This window comes from Nothobranchius furzeri, chromosome 13 (genome assembly GCF_043380555.1).
Source record: "Nothobranchius furzeri strain GRZ-AD chromosome 13, NfurGRZ-RIMD1, whole genome shotgun sequence".
Lineage (NCBI taxonomy): Eukaryota > Metazoa > Chordata > Actinopteri > Cyprinodontiformes > Nothobranchiidae > Nothobranchius > Nothobranchius furzeri.
This window is the reverse complement of record NC_091753.1, coordinates 56,823,288-56,843,594: the sequence shown is the minus strand read 5'-3', so window position 1 is coordinate 56,843,594 and position 20,307 is coordinate 56,823,288. Positions and strand designations below refer to the sequence as shown.

Sequence of the window (20,307 nt, the reverse complement as noted above, 5' to 3'; positions counted from 1 at the left end):
ATTTGAACAAATCATTCTATTTATGCATAAAGACAACACAAGGACAACAGACATGAACATTTTGGAAAATGTGCCATTGTTTCAACTACAAACCTTTGGCAAGATGTTTAAGCCTGCCACACACGAGAGCAATCAGCTGAGCAAACGGCCTCGAATGACTGTTTGCTCAGCAGATTGCTCGCTGTGTGCGCCTGATTTTCACTGAGTTTTCTGCCTCACGAGACGCTGAGGTGAATATCTGACCAGTTAGATATTTTGCGCCTCACAGGGGTAAAAACTCGCTGTGTGTGCACTACTGAGCTGCTGGCTGAGCTGAAATATTCTAGTGGCCAATCAAAGCACTTTCTCCGCTCACATGACCCCAAGATGTATTCAGATGCAGCCCCTTACCTTGTCTGCGTGTCTGAAAAATAAACAAAATGGTACCTTGTGGATCGATGGGCCCACTGTTTCCATTACCCTTTCGGAAGGATTCTGGGTCTTCCAGGTGCATCTCTTGGAGTAAATTGGCTTAAACTCCTTGCCTGGTCCATCTTTCCAGCTACTGTACCCATATTTTCCTAACCTTCAAATGCCGGTGGCGGCGACGTTTCATCAACAAAAAAGGATAGGCATTTCCTCCGTTTCCAGCTCTGTCTCTGTGTTGTTTCTTTTCTGACATGCAGACAGGGGGCTGCCATCTTGGGGTCATGTGAGCGGAGAACGTGCTTTGGTTGTCCACTAGAATATTTCAGCTCAACCAGCAGCTCGGTAATGCGCACACGGCGAGTTTTTACCCCTTTGAGGCGAAAAATATCTTAACTGGTCAGATATTCACCTCAGCGTCTCGTGAGGCGGAAAACTCTGTGAAAATCAGGCTTACATGGCGAGGTATCTGCTGAGCAAGCGGTCATTCGAGGCCGTTTGCTCAGCAGATGGCACTCATGTGTGGCAGGCTTTAAGGCACTGAGAAAAATCAACAATCACTGCAAAGAATTCAAGTAGCTTTCATTAGCATAACACTGGCACACACGGAAGCCATCTCACTTTATTTGTAAATGAGAGCACAAAGCAACAGAATGAACAGGGGTAGGGCTGGGCGATATGGCCTAAAATCAATATCACCATATGTTGAAGATCTCACCTCGATAACGATAAGTAGACGATAACTACAGGAATGCGTAGCAACAATATTTGTCCACTAGATGGGGCTGTCTCATGTATTACATTGACTAAAATTTTACATGACTCAAGGTGCTACAGCTTCTTAAAGGGACATAAATGTGGCCAACTTACACATCTTTTCATTTTTTTATTATCAAATTTATTGACATGGGAAAAATTATCTGGATGAGAGACAAGAACTTGGATAACGATAAATCTTTGATATGTTGCCCAGCCCTAAACAGGAGTCTATCAGACTGCATTTATTGTTATTTACATGAAAATCTACTGAAATAAAAATGTCCACAATCAGAGTTTCAGTTCAGATGTGATTAGTGTATGATCTCCCTTTCATTTTTGTAAGGATGATACCAATGAGCCGGACCTCAGGGATGCAGCAGTTGTCCTCCTGACAACCATCACCGATGATGCCGAGAGTCCAGTTACGTACGACCCAGTGAGAATCTCTGTTATCCTAGAGGGTGATGTGATTGTCAACATCTCCAGCCTTCCTGATGCCTTCCTGGTAATGTTCGACCTCATCTATGCCTTACATCTAGATTATCCGAAGGGACTGACCAACACATTTGAGTTCACGCAGAAAATCTTACTTGGTCTTGATGAGTCTAAACTGTCACCCACGCTGCAGAGTCAAAAATGACCTGATGTTACATGTGTAACTCAAAATCTGAAAGAGTGGTGGATTCAGATGGCTCACTCTGTTAGAGCATTGTCCACATCCACAATGTAATTTACTATTTGTCTGCTCTTTAATTGTTGATGTTAAAGTAACACACCACCATTTGGGCAAATATGTTCATTTTCCACTTCTCCTTGAGTTAACCCTCCCACTGTCCTAATGGGTAGGACCCCGCGAGGAAAGTTGACCATTGAGCAGGGTTGATGGTTTATCCCTTGAGGTCCACGTGGCAGGGGTGAGGTGGTGCTCACTCCTCACCCCTGCCACGTGGACCTCAAGGGATAAACCATCAACCCTGCTCAATGGTCAACTTTCCTCTCGGGGTCACCCATAAAGACAGTGGGAGGAACAGTTGAGTTTTACATTTTCTCTGTTCGTCCAGCCGTTCTGAGTCTGGCAACTCCATTTGTGGCTTTAGTTTAGCGTGAATAATTGAATCGGATTAGCCCATTCAACTAGTTTTATGCCAAATGGCATAAAGTACTCACTGACTTACTTGATAGTGGTTAGTGTAATTCATATTTTGTTAATGTTGAATTGATGTGCATCCTGATGTTGCTTTAAACCACCTACTCAAAGAAAGACTACACACTGCTGTTGTCCAGTTTTCAAAAGTGTGCGTTTGTAATTGTTTCTTTCAAATTTTGTTTTATTTTCTGTTTGAGTTGGCTTAATCGGTAACTTTAATTTGATCATAATTTGAAAATATATTTAATATAAACTCCAAATATTTAAGTTTATTTATGGTCTGATATACTCAAATATCTGAGTTTATAAACTCAGAAAATATGAGGCAACTGATTGCCTTACATTTTTTGAGTTCTGCCTACTTATTCGGGTTTACAGTGTACGAACTGTAAAGATTTTGTGTTCACCTAACAGTTCAAGTGTTCATTTTTTTGCTTTGTGTGTTCACAGGGCATGCTCAGTTGAAGTTTCCATCTCTGTGCGTTCAAGATGTAAGAAAAATAACACGAAAGAAATGCAACAATGAAAACTTCAAAAAGGCATCAACAACCAAGCAAGTGGATCCATAAAATGGACTGATTTTTTTAAAGGCATTTTTAAAAAGTCTTTCAAAATGGACAGAATTAACGCGTCATGTTCAGAACAGTTTGCGTTCTCATCTTTGATTAATCCTGGTAAACAGGTCTGTTTTTGTTCTGTTCTAATTCTCTCTGTTTAATAAATTTAAACAAAATGACTTAGCTATTTTATTTACTTTTTTTCTCTGCATAAAGACGAAGTATCAGTAAATAGTGGAAAGTAAATGTATTGGTAGTAAGCAAATAGCAGATGTTAAATGTTACTTGCAGTATGTGTTTATAGAAAAAATAGAGATACTTAAATGTACTAAAAGAATATTACGTCAAGTTTACTGTAAAGTGTACTTTCAAAACTGTAAGTATACTCAATTATATAAGAAGTACACTACAAGTAAACATACATTATTACTTTAAGTATAATTTTAAGTATACATTCAAAGAGAAAAGTATACTCAATTATTTCAGAAGTACACTACAAGTAAACTTATAATGTTACTTAAAGTTTATTTTTAAGTATACTTTCAAGGGCAAAAGTTTACTCAATTTTATTAGAAGTAAACTTATACTGTTACTTTTAAGTATACTTTCAATGAGAAAAGTATACTCAACTATATCAGGAGTACACTACAAGTAAACTAATATTGTTACTTTTAAGTATACTTCCAAGGAGAAAAGTATACTCAATTATTTCAGAAGTCCACTACAAGTAAACTTATAAGTATACTTTCAAGGAGAAAAGTATACTCAACTATATCAGCAGTACACTACAAGTAAACTTATAAGTATACTTTCAAGGAGAAAAGTATACTCAACTATATCAGGAGTACACTACAAGTAAACTTATATTGTTACTTTTAAGTATACTTCCAAGGAGAAAAGTATACTCATTTATATCAGAAGTACACTACAAGTAAACTTATAAGTATACTTTCAAGGAGAAAAGTATACTCAATTATATCTGAAGTACACTCCAAGTACACTTGTGAGGTTACTTTAAGTATACTTTCAAAGAGAAAAGTATACTCAATTATATCAGAAGTACACTACAAATAAACTTAAATTATTACTTTGAAGTATACTTGTAGTATACTTCAAGTATACTTTTAGCGGCCCAATTTAGTCCCAAGGAGTTGTTGGTTTTGTATTTTGTCAAAACCAATACAGGTACGAGGTCATCAGAAGAGGATGGAAGATGCTCTGTTCTTTGCTTCAAGGGTTGGAGTCAAGAAACAGAAACTTGTTCAAAGTTCACCGCAGCAGTGGAGAAGCTCACAGCTTCATACAGAACCCGCGCTCTGTCCTGACAGCTGTCTCTGAGATTCTGTCTTCCCCTATCGAAGCGGCTGTATTTATTGAAGCTCCACACGCCCACACCCAACCGCAGACATTTGACAGTTTGCACAAGATATGAGTTAGACTCTTGACGGTTGAGAAATAACAGGAAATTCTGGTTCCTGTTTACCAGGAAAGTACAGAGTGGAAAGTACCGAGCAAGATAGAACATGCACTCGGCTTTTTGCTAAGACATGCAAGTTTCTACTTAAACTGATCGAGAGAGCATTACAGAGAATAGTACATATCTTGTATCTTCAATCCCCCTTTTGAACTCTGTTAAGAGTTCAACATAAGTTGTCGGGCCATGCCCAGGGTCGCAGAGATCCAGGACAAATGTCCCAGAAAGCGGATCTATGGGACCAACTGGATCTGGTCAACCTTCGAACAAGGCGACACAACCGGGGAAACCTCCCCCACAGAGGTTGAACCGTTGCAGGGGTAAAAGCCCAGTTGTGTGGCCTGGTCGGAAACCAAAACTCAAAAAGCAATATAAAAATCACAAAAAGAAATTAAAGTACAGAAAGAAAAGTAATATCAAAATCACTAAAAGATCACCAAAACATCATAACAGTGCGGAGGCGAAAGAAAACCCTAATAAAAGGCAAATATAAAACAACATGCGGATTTTCCATGTAAATCAATCAATCAAGCATGTTCAAGGGCCACAGTCATCATCGTCAGAGTCCGCCGCAGTGGTGTCCGGGAGGCTAAGGGAGTCACTATGATCCAGGTGCTGGGTGCGAAGCAGGGGCATTTGCAGGGCGGCGTCATTAGGCTCGGGTGTTATAGCAGTGGTAATTAACCGCTGGATGAGAGCCCTTATGCACGGAATACAACAGCAACCGCAAGTCGTCAAGATGGCGGCGAACACAGCTATTGATATAAGGATAGACAGTACCAAGGTCTTGTACTTTCCAAACACGTCGAACATGGAGTCCCACATTGCCGTGTCGACGACGGAATGATCTTTCATTTTGTCCGTCAATGTCCTAAGTCCAGCAATGGCTTTAGTTAAGGACCCGTCTGCAGCGGTGTTATTGGGAATGTAGGTACAACACTGGTCACCAAACATGCCACATACGCCCCCTTTTTCCGCCAACAACATATCGACAGCTATGCGATTTTGGAAAGCCACGAGAGAGGTTGCAGATAATTGAGCGTGTACAGCCTCCAAACCATCCCTGGTAAAGTTAGCCAGGAGTTGAACATTGAAATGGATATAGTTGATTCTGTCCACATTTTTGTTGGGTGTTACAGGGAAGAGGGCGGAAATAATTGGGATGTTTTCAAAACCTGCAGCTACTTGGTCGACCAGCTTGTATTCATCAGGAACCCCTCGAGGAACCCCTATGGCATCTATGTAGGTTGGATCATATACACCCGGGACAATGGAGCGTTTGGTGCGCCTAAGTCTAGACAAATAATGGTTCTCGGCAAGGGAGGAGTCCACTGGGATCAAAGAAACGGGTAAAATCAGAGTAACCAAGGCGCAGAGTCCAGATGAATTGGGAGGGAAACCGTCACGTAACGTATTCCGTCCACACCACCACCATAGGTCAGCCCGAGGGGTGGGAGAGAACGTGCCATGTGACTGTACAATTTCAGCACACCAGGAAGAGTTAATCCGCCCTAGATCGGGATCAGTGCCTGTCAGATTAACGCAGGTAAAATTACCTGGTGCTGCCCGCTTAGAGAAGAACGGTGGTTTATTAGAAATGGCCTTGGGTGTTTCAGTGAATATTTTATCCAAGAAGGCACAGGAATCTGATTTTGTTCTATTCGTTAAATGTAGGAGGCATGTGGAATTTACATACGCTGGGACAACGTTGGGCATGGGTCTAGCGGACATACAGGCGACACAATCACTCGGTGTTCTGTTTGCAGCTTGTTCCATAAGGAGTAGCCAATTATTTGTGCTTCCTGAGACCCCAGTCAACATTTAGAAGAGGTCATCTTGTGACATCGCGGCGGCTTCCTTAATGCGAATGCGGCCCTTCCTGCCGCCATTTGTGTACACTACCGGGCTACCATTAAAGGTAGGACTGTCATCCTTCACTGCCGACACTGGGGTCGTAACACCACTAGTGCATAGCTCAACTTGCCAATACAGAGCAGTGCGGTCAGTCCATGGTGCTAGAGTGAACAGCTGGCAGGATGTCAGTATAATATTTTTTAATGAAAAAATCAAGCCAGTTCCATCCGGCTTCTTTCTCATTACTAATTTTTTCTGGACTCTCCATTTTAGGGCTTCACCCTTCGAGTAGCTGGTCCAGTCTTGATCAGTCTCTGTCACCAGACTGGACCATCTCCAATCCTGCCACCCTCCCAGAGTGAGATACCATACCGCCGAGGAGAGGTGCACTGCCAGATTGGCGCTACCTGCCATTTTTTGTTCCTGAGAAAAGGGTGTGTTAGGGAAACTAGCGAAGTCTATTTCTATTACCAAGCTCTTGTTGTTGGGGACACAAAGGGTAATCATGCGTTCCGCACTAGGTGTACAAGGAGAGCTGGAAGGCGAGCGTCTTCTGAGTCTTTGTGACGCCTTAGCTTTGAGGTGTGTAGGGGAGGAACGGATCGTGGCAGGGAGAGGTGACACGAAAGTAACGTTGGCGGGACTTCGGAAAGGGGTGGGCTCCGTGCAGAGATAGTCGATTATGAGGGGGATTAGAGCTGTGACCACAAATACCAACACCACTCCGCACCGTTGGCTACAGGTGAGGGGGCTAGAGAATGGCCACGACATTTTACGTGCAGGAGCGGGCAAAACGGTTTAGTTCAGTAGGCTGTGCAGATATTCCGAGTAGTCTATGCCCGTTAACATATAATAAGCAACAATCGCCGCTTTTAGCAAGTCCTCTGGATCAGAAAAAAGTAAGTGACGTCTATAGCTCCACAGCCCCCGCCTGTTGTCCCGGAATTCTAAGCTATGTAATCTACTTGGGTACCAAGACACTGGGTATGACTCGCGTTGAATTATGTTACCCTCCGAATCTTCGTCTGTCCGTAACAGGTGAGCGATCAACATTATCATTTAAAATCAGCTCGGATATACAATTGGTGCAAGGTGTATCCCAAGTTGTCAAATTAAGTAAGGCAAGCATACAATAGCCTAAAATACATGGAGGGTGTTAAATATAACCCTTGTGAGACCTGTGAAGGGTGTGAAATAAAACCCTTCCGGTGTAAAAGTTTTTTTTTTTTTTTTTTTTTTCGAACCAGTCACCCTGTTGTTGTCCCTCCACTGGCTCTTGGCAGCTGCAGGGAGAGGTTCTATCGTCTGCTTCTAGTCCTGGTCCGCAGATTCTTTGTCCTGGTCAGGGCCTGTCTCTTGTGACAGTTCCTTTTGGATCTCAGATAGAGTGCGTTGGGGCTCGTCCGTAGCAGCGCACTGAGTCCAGTGATACCAAGTGTCGCCTTTGCCGTCCAGCCGGACAGCGTGTGACGTTCTCTCCGTGATCCTGAAGGGCCCTGTCCACCTTGGTTCCGTCCACTTTCTTTTAGTGACCTTCAATAGGACCCAGTCCGTTCCTGGTTGCGCGGAAGAGGTGCTCGTTGTGGCACAGTCGGCTTTAACCTGTAATGAAAACTGAGAGACAAGACTCCGCAAGATGTTATAATATGCCCTTGGGTCAGGTGGATCAGCCAGATCAGCGGTTAAGGCTAGTTTGGTGGCAGGTCCCGGAAAAGGACGCCCAGTCTGTAGTTCAAAAGGGGTAAACTTTGTGGTTTTGTTGACTGAGCTCCGTATGGACATCAGAGCTAGTGGTAAAGCATCCAACCAGGTCAATTTGGTCTGTGCACAGATTTTAGCCAATTTAACCTTTAACGTTTGATTCATCCTCTCCACCTTCCCCTGTGACTGGGGATGGTACACTGAACCAAACTTGTGTTTCAGTCCCAACATAGTTTCAACCTCCTGAAGATCCTTATTCTTGAAATGAGTACCATTGTCAGATCTGATTTTTTCTGGGAAGCCATGTTGGGGAATATAATGATTAATCAAACATTTGATAACTGTTTTACTGTCTTCCTTTTTCGCAGGCCAGGCCTCTGGCCATCCAGTGTACGCATCCACACAAACTAGGAGGTACCTGTAGCCTTGTACTCTGTCACTCATGTCTGTGTAATCTATGATTACCTCTTTGCCAGGACACGTTGGAATAGGAAATTGACCTTGGATGGGTTTCAGTGAGGGTCTGATGCCAAAATGAGCACATTCTGTACAAGTTCTGACTAAATGCTTGGCCATGTCTGCTAGGTAAGGATGCCACCAGGGGGACAAGTTTCTCATCATCTGTGTTACACCTACATGTCCTATTCCATGCGCTTCTTCCATTGCCGTTTGTCTGATCCCAGGTGGCAGTATAGGCCTACCATCTGGCCCTCTCCAAACGTCTGTGTTGGTTGCTCCTCTAGCCACCCACAAAGATTTCTCCTGTGGAGAGGCTTTGTCCTGCATTTGTTTAATGGTCTGGATGTCTAAGTTCATTCTAGGGTCTTCCTGGGCTTTTCCTTGCTGCGTCTCTACTACCATGTTGTAAGAGGGAAGATAGCCTGCAGTCTGTTTCGCCACCTTGTCTGCTTGTCTGTTTCCTTCGGAGACGAAGTCTTTACCTTGACTGTGTCCTTTGCACTTGATTACAGCTACTTGAGCGGGAAGCAGTAGTGCTTCTGCCAGTTCTCTCATTTCTGCTTCGTGTTTAATGGGTTTGTTATTGGTCGTCAGAAACCCTGCTCTAAGCCATTGTTTGAGCTCTACATGGACTGCGCCTACAGTGTACGCTGAGTCACTGTATATGTTGACTTTCAGTCCTGTGGCCAATTTCAGAGCCTCAATGACTGCTAGTAGTTCTGCTCTTTGGGCGGATTGTTGTCCTTGTAGCTGATTTGTTTTGACTGTTGTCCATCCCGTTTCACCCAGTTCTACTACTGCCCATGCTGCTTTTAGTTCATTTTTGTCGTCTCTGTGACAACATCCATCTGTGAACCAGTTTTTGTCTGCGTGTTCTATTGGTTCTGCCTGAAGGTCTGGCCTGATTTTCTCTCCTTCCTCTACAATTTGTGCGCACAAGTGTGGTTCCCCTGCGCTCATTTGTTCTGCCATATTTATACCTTCATGTGTATAGGCTATGTGAGGTGCTTCCAGAATTTTGCTCAGCCGCCTCTGCCTTAGTGATGTCATAGTGAATGCCTGGGAGGTAATGTAGGCCACTACACTATGGTTGGTCAGGATTTTCAACGGATGGCTCATCACTATGTGGGTGGTTTTTTGAATAATTTTCGCCAGTCCTGCAGCATATTGGGTGCAGGGAGGATGTCTTTTCTCTGTGTTGTCTAACATAACGCTTGTGTATGTTAGTACCTGTCTTTCTCCCCCTTTTTTCTGGAACAGGACACCATTCATGTGCGTGTCCGTTCCAGAAACATCTAGATAGAACGGTGAAGAGTAGTTTGGTACGGCGAGGTCACTAGCCGTGGACAGCTGCTGTTTAAGCCTAATAAATGAGTCTTCTGCGGCAGTTGTCCATGTTAACGGGGCGGTGAGGTTGCGCATGCCCTGTTCATTAACGAGATCACGCAGAGGGGCAGTGAGACCTACATAATCGGGTACATACGTTCTGCTATAACCCGTGAGACCTAAGAATGACAACATTTCCTTGACTGTCCGTGGCTTGGGATGGTGCAGTATAGAGTTCCGATGTTCAGGAGAGAGGGACACACCTGTCTGTGAAATCATGCGTCCCAAGAATGAAACTTGTTTCCTAGCAACCTGGAGCTTAATTTTGCTAACCTTAAAGCCTAGCCAAGCAAGGTGTTGAAGGAGGGCTTTTGTGCCTTCAATACAGGCCGTCGCAGTGGGAGACGATAAGAGGAGATCGTCAACATATTGAATCAGGACACAGTCCTCAGGCAGAGGGCATGTGTCCAGTAACTGTTTTAGACATTGATTGAAAAGGCCAGGTGAGAGGGCGAAGCCCTGTGGCAGGCGTGTGTAGCGCCATTGTTGGCCTCGGAAGGTGAATGAGAAGACATCTCTAAGGTGCTCATGAAGGGGTAAACAGAAAAAGGCATTGGCCAGGTCAATGCAGGTGAACCAGGCATGAGATGGAGGTAGGTTGGTCAGGGCAACATAAGGATTAGGGACAGGTAGGGAATCTGTTGCTAATAGAGCATTGATTCGTCTCAAGTCATGAACCATTCTAAACTTTCCTGTTCCCTTTTTCTCTACAGGTAGAATGGGAGTATTCCAGTTTGCACTAGAGGGTTCCAAGACCCCTGCGGTTACCAGACCCGCCATGGTTTCCGCAATTCCTTCCTCAGCCTCTGGTTTGTGTGGGTACTGAGGGATCCACAAAGGGGAGGTACTGGTCAGGGTAAACTGAATAGGTGGGGTTCTAACCAAACCTACATCAGTTGGCCCTGCTGACCACAGGGAGTCCGGAAGCTGAGATAACATAATGGCCGTATCTTGATGATCCATTTTTTCACGACCATGGGTTCTGCTGATAACCTCATGCGAGAGGGTAGATGTGTTTGTGCAGTTATGTGTGATCCTATATATGTCTTAGTCATAGGGGAGTAGGAAACCTGTGGGAGAGCGGTGGGGCTCCAATCGGTGGTTGCCAGAGAACGCTTAACCATTCCCCCCAGTTCCTTGGCCTGATGGGAAGGATGTAGGGCCAGTGAAACATGGGGCACTGCTTCGTCTGCCATCATGTACCAAGGTAGTTGGTCAGGGGAGAGGAAAACAGCAGCTGCCACACCCTCAGGGGCAACAAAGATGTCAGACACCCTAATTTCCCAGGTATTTCCTTCACAGGAGTTCTGGAACGCCTGTTGATACCAATTGGTTTCTTGTCTGTCATAAAAGAGTGTTACATGAGGAGGGTCAGGGGGCGGAACATACGGGTGAACCTGACTAAGCCAAGGCCTCCATTGTTGGTAGGCGGACACAATTCCAGAGGCTTGTGGGTTTTCAGGATCCAGCAAGGCCCAGTAGATATCTGCAGAGTCAGGTATCGAGGATAGAGTCTGTGCCAGGTATATTCCTTCTGGCGTCATGGATCCGTCACAAGGCAGCACCGTACCTTCCGGTAAGGTCACAGTTAGTCCATTGGGGGAGCACAGAATTGTTGCTTCCAATTTGATGAGCAAGTCTCGTCCCAGAAGATTCACTGGAACCGATGGTGAGCACACGTAACTATGAAACACAGTTTGTTCCCCCACCTTGGTTGGAAGAGGCAGGGTGTAGGGCAGAGTTTGAGGTTCCCCAGAGAAGCCCATTACTGTAGTATGGCGGTTGGAGGTCTTGTTAACTGGTACAGATTGAACGGTAGAGTGCGTGGCCCCTGTGTCAACCAGGAAGTCTCTTTTTATTCCATCTACAGTTATAGACAGCATGGGGTCTGCCGTGGTCCCCTCACCGTCCGTGGCTCCCTGTGGGGTGTCCTATGCTTGTGGACCACCCTCATAGTACTCCCAACCTACAACAGGCATTTGGTTTGGGAGTGGTCCTTGGGGACCCGGACGGGGACCTTTTTGTCCAAATCTTCCTTGTCCTCTCATGGTGTTAGGAGGCATAGGGCAGTTTCTAGCCCAGTGTCCCTGTTGCCCGCAGTTATAGCAAGTGTCTCTGGGCGTTGGGATGCCTCGGCCCCTACCAGGTCACCCCTGTCCCCGCCCTCCGAAACCTCCCCTATGACCTTCGTATGGGGGTTTTTGAGCCATGAATGGAGTTGGTGGTGGATTATATCCTGGCAACTGTGGCGGCTGCTGCCAGGGGTATGGGAATTGATTGGGATTTGGTACAGCTGGGGGAGGAGCAGCGGTGGCAACCATTTGTTTCTTGGTCTTGTCCCCCTTTTCTCCCAAGGTCTTTTTTGCGGCTTGCAGTTGCACTCTAAGGAGCTGTTTCTGCAGTTCCTCTAGATTATCTGATTCCTTTTCCTCTGTAACCTGGATTTTATTAAGGTTAAAAATCAGATGATTTTTCCATTTATTGAAATCGCAGTCAGCCAATTCAGGGTTGTCTTCCATCTTATTGTTAACGATTTCTGGGACTCCCCTAAGGACAGCTTTTCTAAACCACAGACTTTGGGAACTTTCTCTGCTGGGGTGATGGCCTGTATGGTTCACCCAGTCATCTATGGCTTTGTTCAAATAGTTGGTGGGGTTGATTTTCCCATCCCATTTGAACTTATGGAGGGTTCCCTGATTTTTAGGTGGAAATTGTTTGCGTAGGGCTGGTCCTAAAGTCCTTAACACCTGCACCAATGGTACCTCATTCCCATGTAGGGCGGTACCTGCATTTTGTTCCAGATCTGCAGCCTGGGACCTGGATGTGCATCTGGTGATGATGGCCCTGAAATCTCCCAGAGCGAGGTCCTGTCCTGAGGTATATTTATCTAAGTCTGCTAACCAGGCATTTCCTCCTTCTGCAATGTCTGGAAGCTTATCAACCAGGGCTTGGATGTCTCCAAATGTGTATGGCTGATATACCTTTGGGCCACTTGTTTTGGCCTGGACGAGAGGATATTGTCCATGTGGATTAAACACAGCCCCTTTTGATCTGGTGTGGTAAGAGTGTCTGTCTGGGATCGGAGTTACCCGATCTCTGCGGTGTGGTGTGTCGGGTTTAAGGCTTGGGTCAACTAACTCGGCTTCTATTTCATTTATCGAGTCCTCGTCATCTTGTCTGGACCATTCTTTATCTAAGCGAGTGTCCGCAGTGGAGCATGTCTGTTCTTCTGGTTCATCGTGACCCATCAGGTTCATGGTAACGACCAGGTTCTGTGGTGTGGTCTGCTCAGTTTGAGCGACAGCTCTCAGTTCACCTTTAACAGTGAAAGGGTTGGATGGGCTAAGTGGAGAAGCTGCAGCTAAGGAGTCTGGTAATGGTGGGTTAATAGGAACAAAACTACCTGTCCATTGTGTTGTTTTTAGTGGTCTGGGTATAGGGCTCTCCCTAGCCTCTCGCATGGTATTCTCCAACTCTTCTACCTGCTGCCTGAATATTCGGCCGGCGAAGGGTAGGGCATCGCCGTTCATCCCGGAGGGACAAGTTGACTTTGGGGTGGAGGAGTTGTCGTTATTAATCTGAGTTACTTGTGACAGGGAAGAACTAGCGCGTTGATTACTCATGAAAAAATCTTTTCTGTCCTGCTGGGCTGCGGCGGGACCGGCAGGCGACACTGGGAGTAGAGGAGCAGTAGGTTGTTCCTCCTCTATGGACATCGTTCCTCCGGTTATGCTAAGTACCGGGTATATGCCTGAGTAAGGGGGTGGTTGTTGATCAGTTGCGTTTTGTTCTATTTTTCTTTTCTTCATTTTAGGCTTTGCCAATTTCCACAGCAGGGCCCACTGATTGTACTTAGCCTTGCGCGCTATCAGTTTTTCTACTTCTTTCTGGTGTTTTTTCTTTCCAAACATTCCAGCATTTTCCATCAGTTTACGTGCTTCTTCCTCTTTCTTTCCTGTTTCTGTTACCTTCTGTCCCCAAATTATTCCCCAATTTCCTGCACTATTCACATCCTTTCCTTTTTCCTTCATCAATTTCTCCGCTGTCTTTCTTAATAGCTTCTTCTGCTCTGTTGCTGCAGCTGGGGCATTTGTGGTGTCAATCACTGTTTCTAAACACGCTAGTTGTTCTCCCAGCGTGTTCAGGATCTCGTTTGGACCCCATCCATCATCTATTCGCTCTTTATGAGACTCTCCGTCCATTTTTCTTTTAATGGTAGGAGTTAATCTTTATTGTTTTTGGTGGCGATTTAGATCAGCGAGGTCTTAGTTCCTATGGAACTCTAATCACTGATTTTTTATCGTGAGATAGTACTAAAAAACCGTTGTGGTAACTTCCAAGCTTCTACCTTTTCAGGCGGGAAGTTCTTGCCTGTGCATCCACAAGGGCGTACTATATTAATTCTCACTCGGTATTTTACACTTAATATCAGCAGTTTAACAATTCATTCAACAGTTCATTCATGCATTACCCTTCTAGTTGCGGCTCATAATGCTGCGCGTCCGCTTATAAATATTATTTAGTATGTGAGTGTAAATAGTCTATGTGTTTTCACTTTAACCTTAATTTGGCTCCGCTGGTTGTGAGCTGATTTCAATGTAAAAAGAAAGGGGGTGTGAAGTCCCTTCTTATTATATAATCTGATATTTCAGTGAGGACAGGGTCCTTCCCCTGAAATACAGCACTCACACTTTGTGTATTTATATGAACAAAAATAGAAAAACACAAACATACAGGTCCCTGGCCTGTAGCAACACTTTCTAAGATCCCTGATCTTTTTCAACGTTTAGGGGACTTTTCCCCAAGGTCCCCGACCTTTTTATATAGTCTTGTTTTATCCTAAGATCCCTAATCTTGTACAAAGTTTTGTTTAGGAGGCTTTCCCCCAAGGTCCCCGACCTTTTCCGGGCTTTTAATTTTGTCAGAGGAACTTATGCTCGTCAGCTGTAGTTCATGACAATCCCAGAAATTCTGTCTTTCTATTCTATAAAACTTCTTTCAGATACCAGACCTGTGTTTAGAGTTTTCAGTTTTTGTCTCCAACTCTTTACAATTGTATTAATTTTACTGACCTCAGTTGCCAGGAACCTCGACACAAATTAGTTTGAATATATTCAATGAGCAGATTTTTGTATAAAAAGGTCTGCTTACCTTAATTTGTGTCGGCCGTTGTGTCTGGGTCCTGGCTCCCGAGTCTGGTTCCGAATTGGTCTCTTCTGCCTCCCTCTCTCACCAACCGAGAGAGGATCCTGTTCGGGACGCCAATTTGTTGGTTTTGTATTTTGTCAAAACCAATACAGGTACGAGGTCATCAGAAGAGGATGGAAGATGCTCTGTTTCTTGACTCCAACCCTTGAAGCAAAGAACAGAGCATCTTCCATCCTCTTCTGATGACCTCGTACCTGTATTGGTTTTGACAAAATACAAAACCAACAGAGTATACTTCTAAGTAAACTTTAAGAACAAGTATGCAAATAAACTTCTGTACACTTAAGTATACTTGAAATTAAATACTTAAAGTATACTTCTTTTTCGTAAGGGATGTCACTAGCTGGATTTCCTACCCCCTTGACGGACCTTAAGCATGGATAGGCTGGCATTAGCATCGGAGAGGCTAGCCATTAGCCTGTCTCGGAGAGTCACTAGTCAGCTAGTGGCCAGCCTAGGCATGCAAATGGCTAGCCTCTCCAATGCTAACACCAGCCCGTCCAGGCTAACGCTAGCCTATCCATGCTAATAGACAGCAGAGGGAGTGTGTGAACCAGTCAATGACCAGCCAAGGGCTGCTAGTCCCTAGCGTATCTAGTAGTAACGCCGGTAAAGGTGCTATTTCTCAGTAAGCAGCGCCAGCCTCTCAGTTACCTGCGCCAGCTTATCATTAATCAGGTCGATAGTTTGCTTCAGAATTTATATAGCCTCCTGCTGCTGGGCAGTAGTCTTAATTTTGGCCCCCATACCGCGCCATAGTTCTCTGCATCTGACGCTAAAGGACACGACTCGTTTACCTGTCACATCAGAGAAAATGCATTTGCAAGTTTAGTGCACGATGTATCTGGTAAACAAAAAACACAGAGGGCAAGCCTGCACGGCTGACGAATGAAACTCGCAGTAGCGGGAGGTGACAGACGAGAGCCAAGCTTCTCAGAAGATGTTGATAAAATCTCTGTGGTTGAAACAAGTTGACGTTCAGTCAGGAAACAAACCCTCAATCAGCCGGTCTTGCAATATTTTGTTCCTGTTAGCGTGAGTAAAATGATCCTGTCGGGCTAGAGAAGTCCACCCAGCAGCCGTTTTTTACTCCTGCTGTCTCGGTTCTGTTCCCAACGCTGATGGAGATTTTCCTCACAGACAGTCGTGGGTTAAAGGTCACCTGCTGCAGAAATTAACTGAACAACTTCTTTCTGATTTAACCTCACAGCGTGACTCGCAGCTCTGAGAACTCATTAGTTTTCATAGAAACACTCCGCTCACACACACACACACACACACACACACACACACACACACACACACACACACACACACACACACACACACACACTTGGGTTTAATTTTTAACTGTCACTGTAGAGGCCTTAAACCGCAAGAGGCAGGATCTTTAGAGGGGATTTCCTAAACTAAAGTTCCTCATTCATCCGTTTGATCTGAAACCGTTTTGTTGAACATGAAAAATAAAGTTTTTCCTAACGAGCATTGATTGACCCATAAAGGACATGGCCCCATTCTTTTAGATCAGATTAACTAGAATCTATGAAACATGAAAATAAATCATAAAAACACAGCAAAATTCCCCGGAAAATCTCAGTGAAGCAGATTTGGAATTCCAACCGTTGAGTTATTTATTCAAATCCCAAACAGCAGAAAACGTGAAATTTGTCCCTTTTTTCAGATTGTTAAATGACGACAACCAAGATGTTAAAGGTAAAAATACAAAGAGACGTAAAATATAAATAGTTTAATCAGCTGTTGAGATGTGAGATCGGCGTTTTAAAGAGAATTTTTAAATTTTATCAAGCATCAACTAAAATGACAGAGATTTTAAATACCAGGATGAATAAACAAACCAGACACACACGTGCACAAAATTAGTCATAAACAAAAAACATAAATAAACTCGGACACAAAAAAACAAGATCAGACACAAAAAACAGCTGCCAAGACACACACACACACACACACCAGAATAATACACACAACATCTGAGACAACTGGAAGATCAGCTGATATGTTGGTGCTACAGGACTGACTTCTAACATGGAGGATGCAGAACTTTTAATTTGAAAAGTTTAACAGGAACTTCCTTCAGTGGGATTAAAACACGTTTCAGAAGAGTCAGAACCGTCTCTCTTCTGGCCTCCATCAGAGATCATGTGTTCATGAGCAAATTTACAAAAGATCCTTTTACCTCCTGCACTGTGCTCCTCCTGGGTCTGGGACCACAAGCTGGATCCCTGTGGTCCTGGTCCAGACGTCCAGCTCCCCTCAGCTGGACTGGGTGCGCTCGATTTGGTGTTTGGCTGCAGACTTTGTGCTAAGAGCTGTGGAAGCTGCAGACAGATGGAAGGTGTTTTCCTGTCTCGTTGCTGCTTGATGCTGTCATCTGTGTAATCACAGGCTCCGCCCCCCTGAAACACACACATACACACTCATACACACACACACACACAATGGATTTCCATTATGGTGATTAGTTAGTTTCAGCATTTAATATCACTTCGAAGAAACTGAGACGTGTAGAATATTTTTGAGTAATGTGATCAGAACAATTAGAAATAAAACTGTATGTTTTTCTAAAAATGTTGCCAGCATCAGATATTTACAGCGGACATGTGAGTCTCCACTGCCTCTATAAACACTCCAAACATGAAATAAACCCCTTCTATCCTTTTTCTGTCTGTTTCAGAATTTGTATGCTTCTACGAGTTGTTTCTAAAAGTCCCCATTTGTGATGTCACAATAAGGGAACTTAGCGTAGAACCACCGGCTGAAGGAGGAGTGGCTCTTCTCTGAGCCCCTCCCAGATATCTGAGCGTCTTGCCACTTAGCAACCAATCAGGGGATGGATGGGTGTGGCCCGCAACTGCTTGTGTTTCTTAAAGTGACAGCACCCTGAAACGGCTCATTCTGGAAGGTACTGGGCGACAGTGGCAGAGGGGTTAAGTGCTGGCCCTGGAGGGCTGCTTATCCCACCATGCTGCTGGTGCTGGTCGGAGGGACCAGTGGCGCCCACGAGCTGTTATAGTGTCGCCTTTTAATGTTTCCTTCTATTTAAACAAAAATGTGCCTTCTCTGGATTAATTTGAGAAGATCAGAATCTGAGATGTGATTGAATCGTCAGAGTCTAACTTTATGACAACCAGCTGATCACATTAAATTAAATGTTGGAGTTCGTTGTAGTCCTGATTTCCTCCTCACTGCTTTTATATCTAACTTTATTACAAAGTTGTGTGTTTATTATTTCTGAGCTACTTCCGGGTTTGCTTGTTTTATTTTATTGATCCATCAGGGTAAATAACTTAGTAATTCAGTAGTTAATTAGATTAAAATACACAGGAAGATACAAGTACAGAAATAACAATTAGGGATGTTCCAGTCACATTTTTCTGTAGTCAGTATCTGCTGGTGTGTGTGTGAGTGTGTGTGTGTGTGTGTGTGTGCGTGCGTGCGTGCGTGCGTGCGTGTGTGTGTGTGTGCGTGTGTGCGTGCGTCTGCTCTGTCTTCTCCATCCCCAGTGAGTCGTGGAGGATGGCTGCTTATACTGAGCCAGGATTCTCTGGAGGTTTCTTCCTGTTAAAAGGGAGTTTTCCTCTCCACTATCGCTACATGCTTGCTTAGTATGAGGATTGCTGTAAAGACACTGACACTAGTCAGTGACTTGATGCAATTTGCTGGGTTCCTTATATAGGAAACATTATTTCTGATTGGCTTAATGAACTGACCTGAATTGGAATGTTTATTATGTGAAGTGCCTTGAGACGACTCTTGTTGTGATTTGGCGCTTTATAAATAAACTTGAATTCAATTGAATTGTTACTGAGACGTAATCCTGTTGTAAAACCATTATTATTATATTGTTTTCTGGCTGTTTGTATATGCTAGAACCAGTATTCTGTAGCTGACACAGCAAAAAATTTACAAAATCACTTTCCCTATTAAGTTAGACAAATTTGGAAAGTCGCTTTACTAGTCAGGTACATTACCTCCTTTGAGTTGATTTTAGAAACGTACGACTGAGCACAAAAACTAAACGTAAGTAGCGATCCCTAATATAGAAAACAGATTAGCTTAAAAATGTCATGCATCTAATGTTCTAACATTGTGTAGCTGACACTGTAAATATATGAAGAAATGAAAAAGCTGAATGAGGTGAATCTCTCACGTTTGTTCAAAACCCTCAGCCAATCAGACCATTCGGTAGTGAATACCAAAGCCAAGGGCAGTGGTCCCCTGGGGCCGCTAGGTGGAGCTAGAGGTCAAGCTCCTAGCTCAAGGATGCCTGGGCACGGAGCCTTTTTCAGGTCGGCTTCAAACCCATGACCTTGTTGAGAAGAAAACTCGTACTCATGCTCCAGGAGAACAGAGTCATCTAGTGAAATAAATACAGCCTTGTGCGAGATTAGAACGGGAGATTAGAGGTGCTGAGCACTCTGGTCTCTGCTATTACCTGGCCGTAATATTATTCCTGAAAGTTACAGTGCTCAGCATAAATGAGTACACCCCCTTTAAAAAGTACAAATTTAATCTGTAGCTCAATGTAAAAAAGAACAGTTTCCTGGTTTTTCACAAGGCCGGATTTTATCGAACACTTGTTTAACTCCATAAGATTAATATGATAACTTAGATCACAATATCTTCATCCATCCATCCATTGTCTGAACCCGCTTGTCCATGTAGGGTCGCTGGGGGCTGGTGCCTATCTCCAGCGGTCAATGGGCAATCAGGCGGGGTAGACCCTGGACAAAGAGCCAGTCCATCACAGGGCAACACAGAGACACACAGGACAAACAATCATGCACACACACACACACACACCTAAGGACAATTTAGACAGACCTATCAATCAAATCAAATCAAATCAAATCAAAGATACTTTATTAATCCCAGAGGGAAATTAAGAGTTTCAGAACACACAATTCAGAGATCAGACATACATGGGCAAGACACATGACAAGAATTGGTGACTGTGGTCATTCGTAACCCTGAGTCGCGCTACCTTATAGAGATAAGAGGGTTACATGAGGATTGGTTCAGGTGGAGGGAAAAAAAGGTACTTCAGAGTTACCCTCCACAGGGAGGGCAGCTTTGCTCTGCAAAAAAACACCTCAACAGATATGCAACAGACTTCAGACAACACAAGTGTCCACTAGGTGGGGCGGTGGGTTGGGACACTTCAGTTCCTGCAGCCACGATAAGCAGCACATGTCACTTCAGTGTGGATAGGGGGAGGAGCATTGAGGGTTGGAGGGTTTCAGTGACCCTGGAACATTTCAGCGGCCTTCCCGCAGTCCCGCCCAGGCTGGGAAAGGAGACAGAGTTGAGTTTCCATAGCGATGGCACATTCCACA

The 20,307-nt window shown here is 44.2% G+C and overlaps 1 protein-coding gene across 1 annotated transcript; it reads right to left on the bottom strand.

Annotated features, from left to right (window-relative positions):
* Positions 1 to 11,889: 11,889 nt before the first annotated feature.
* On the bottom strand, positions 11,890 to 17,357 carry LOC107379868 (uncharacterized). The gene is made up of 2 exons (XM_015950823.3): positions 17,148 to 17,357; positions 11,890 to 14,991 (listed from the first exon to the last, which is right to left on the bottom strand). Exon 2 carries the CDS (start codon positions 13,942 to 13,944, stop codon positions 11,890 to 11,892), a length of 2,055 nt encoding a protein of 684 aa, XP_015806309.2. The 5' UTR covers positions 13,945 to 14,991; positions 17,148 to 17,357.
* Positions 17,358 to 20,307: the final 2,950 nt, after the last annotated feature.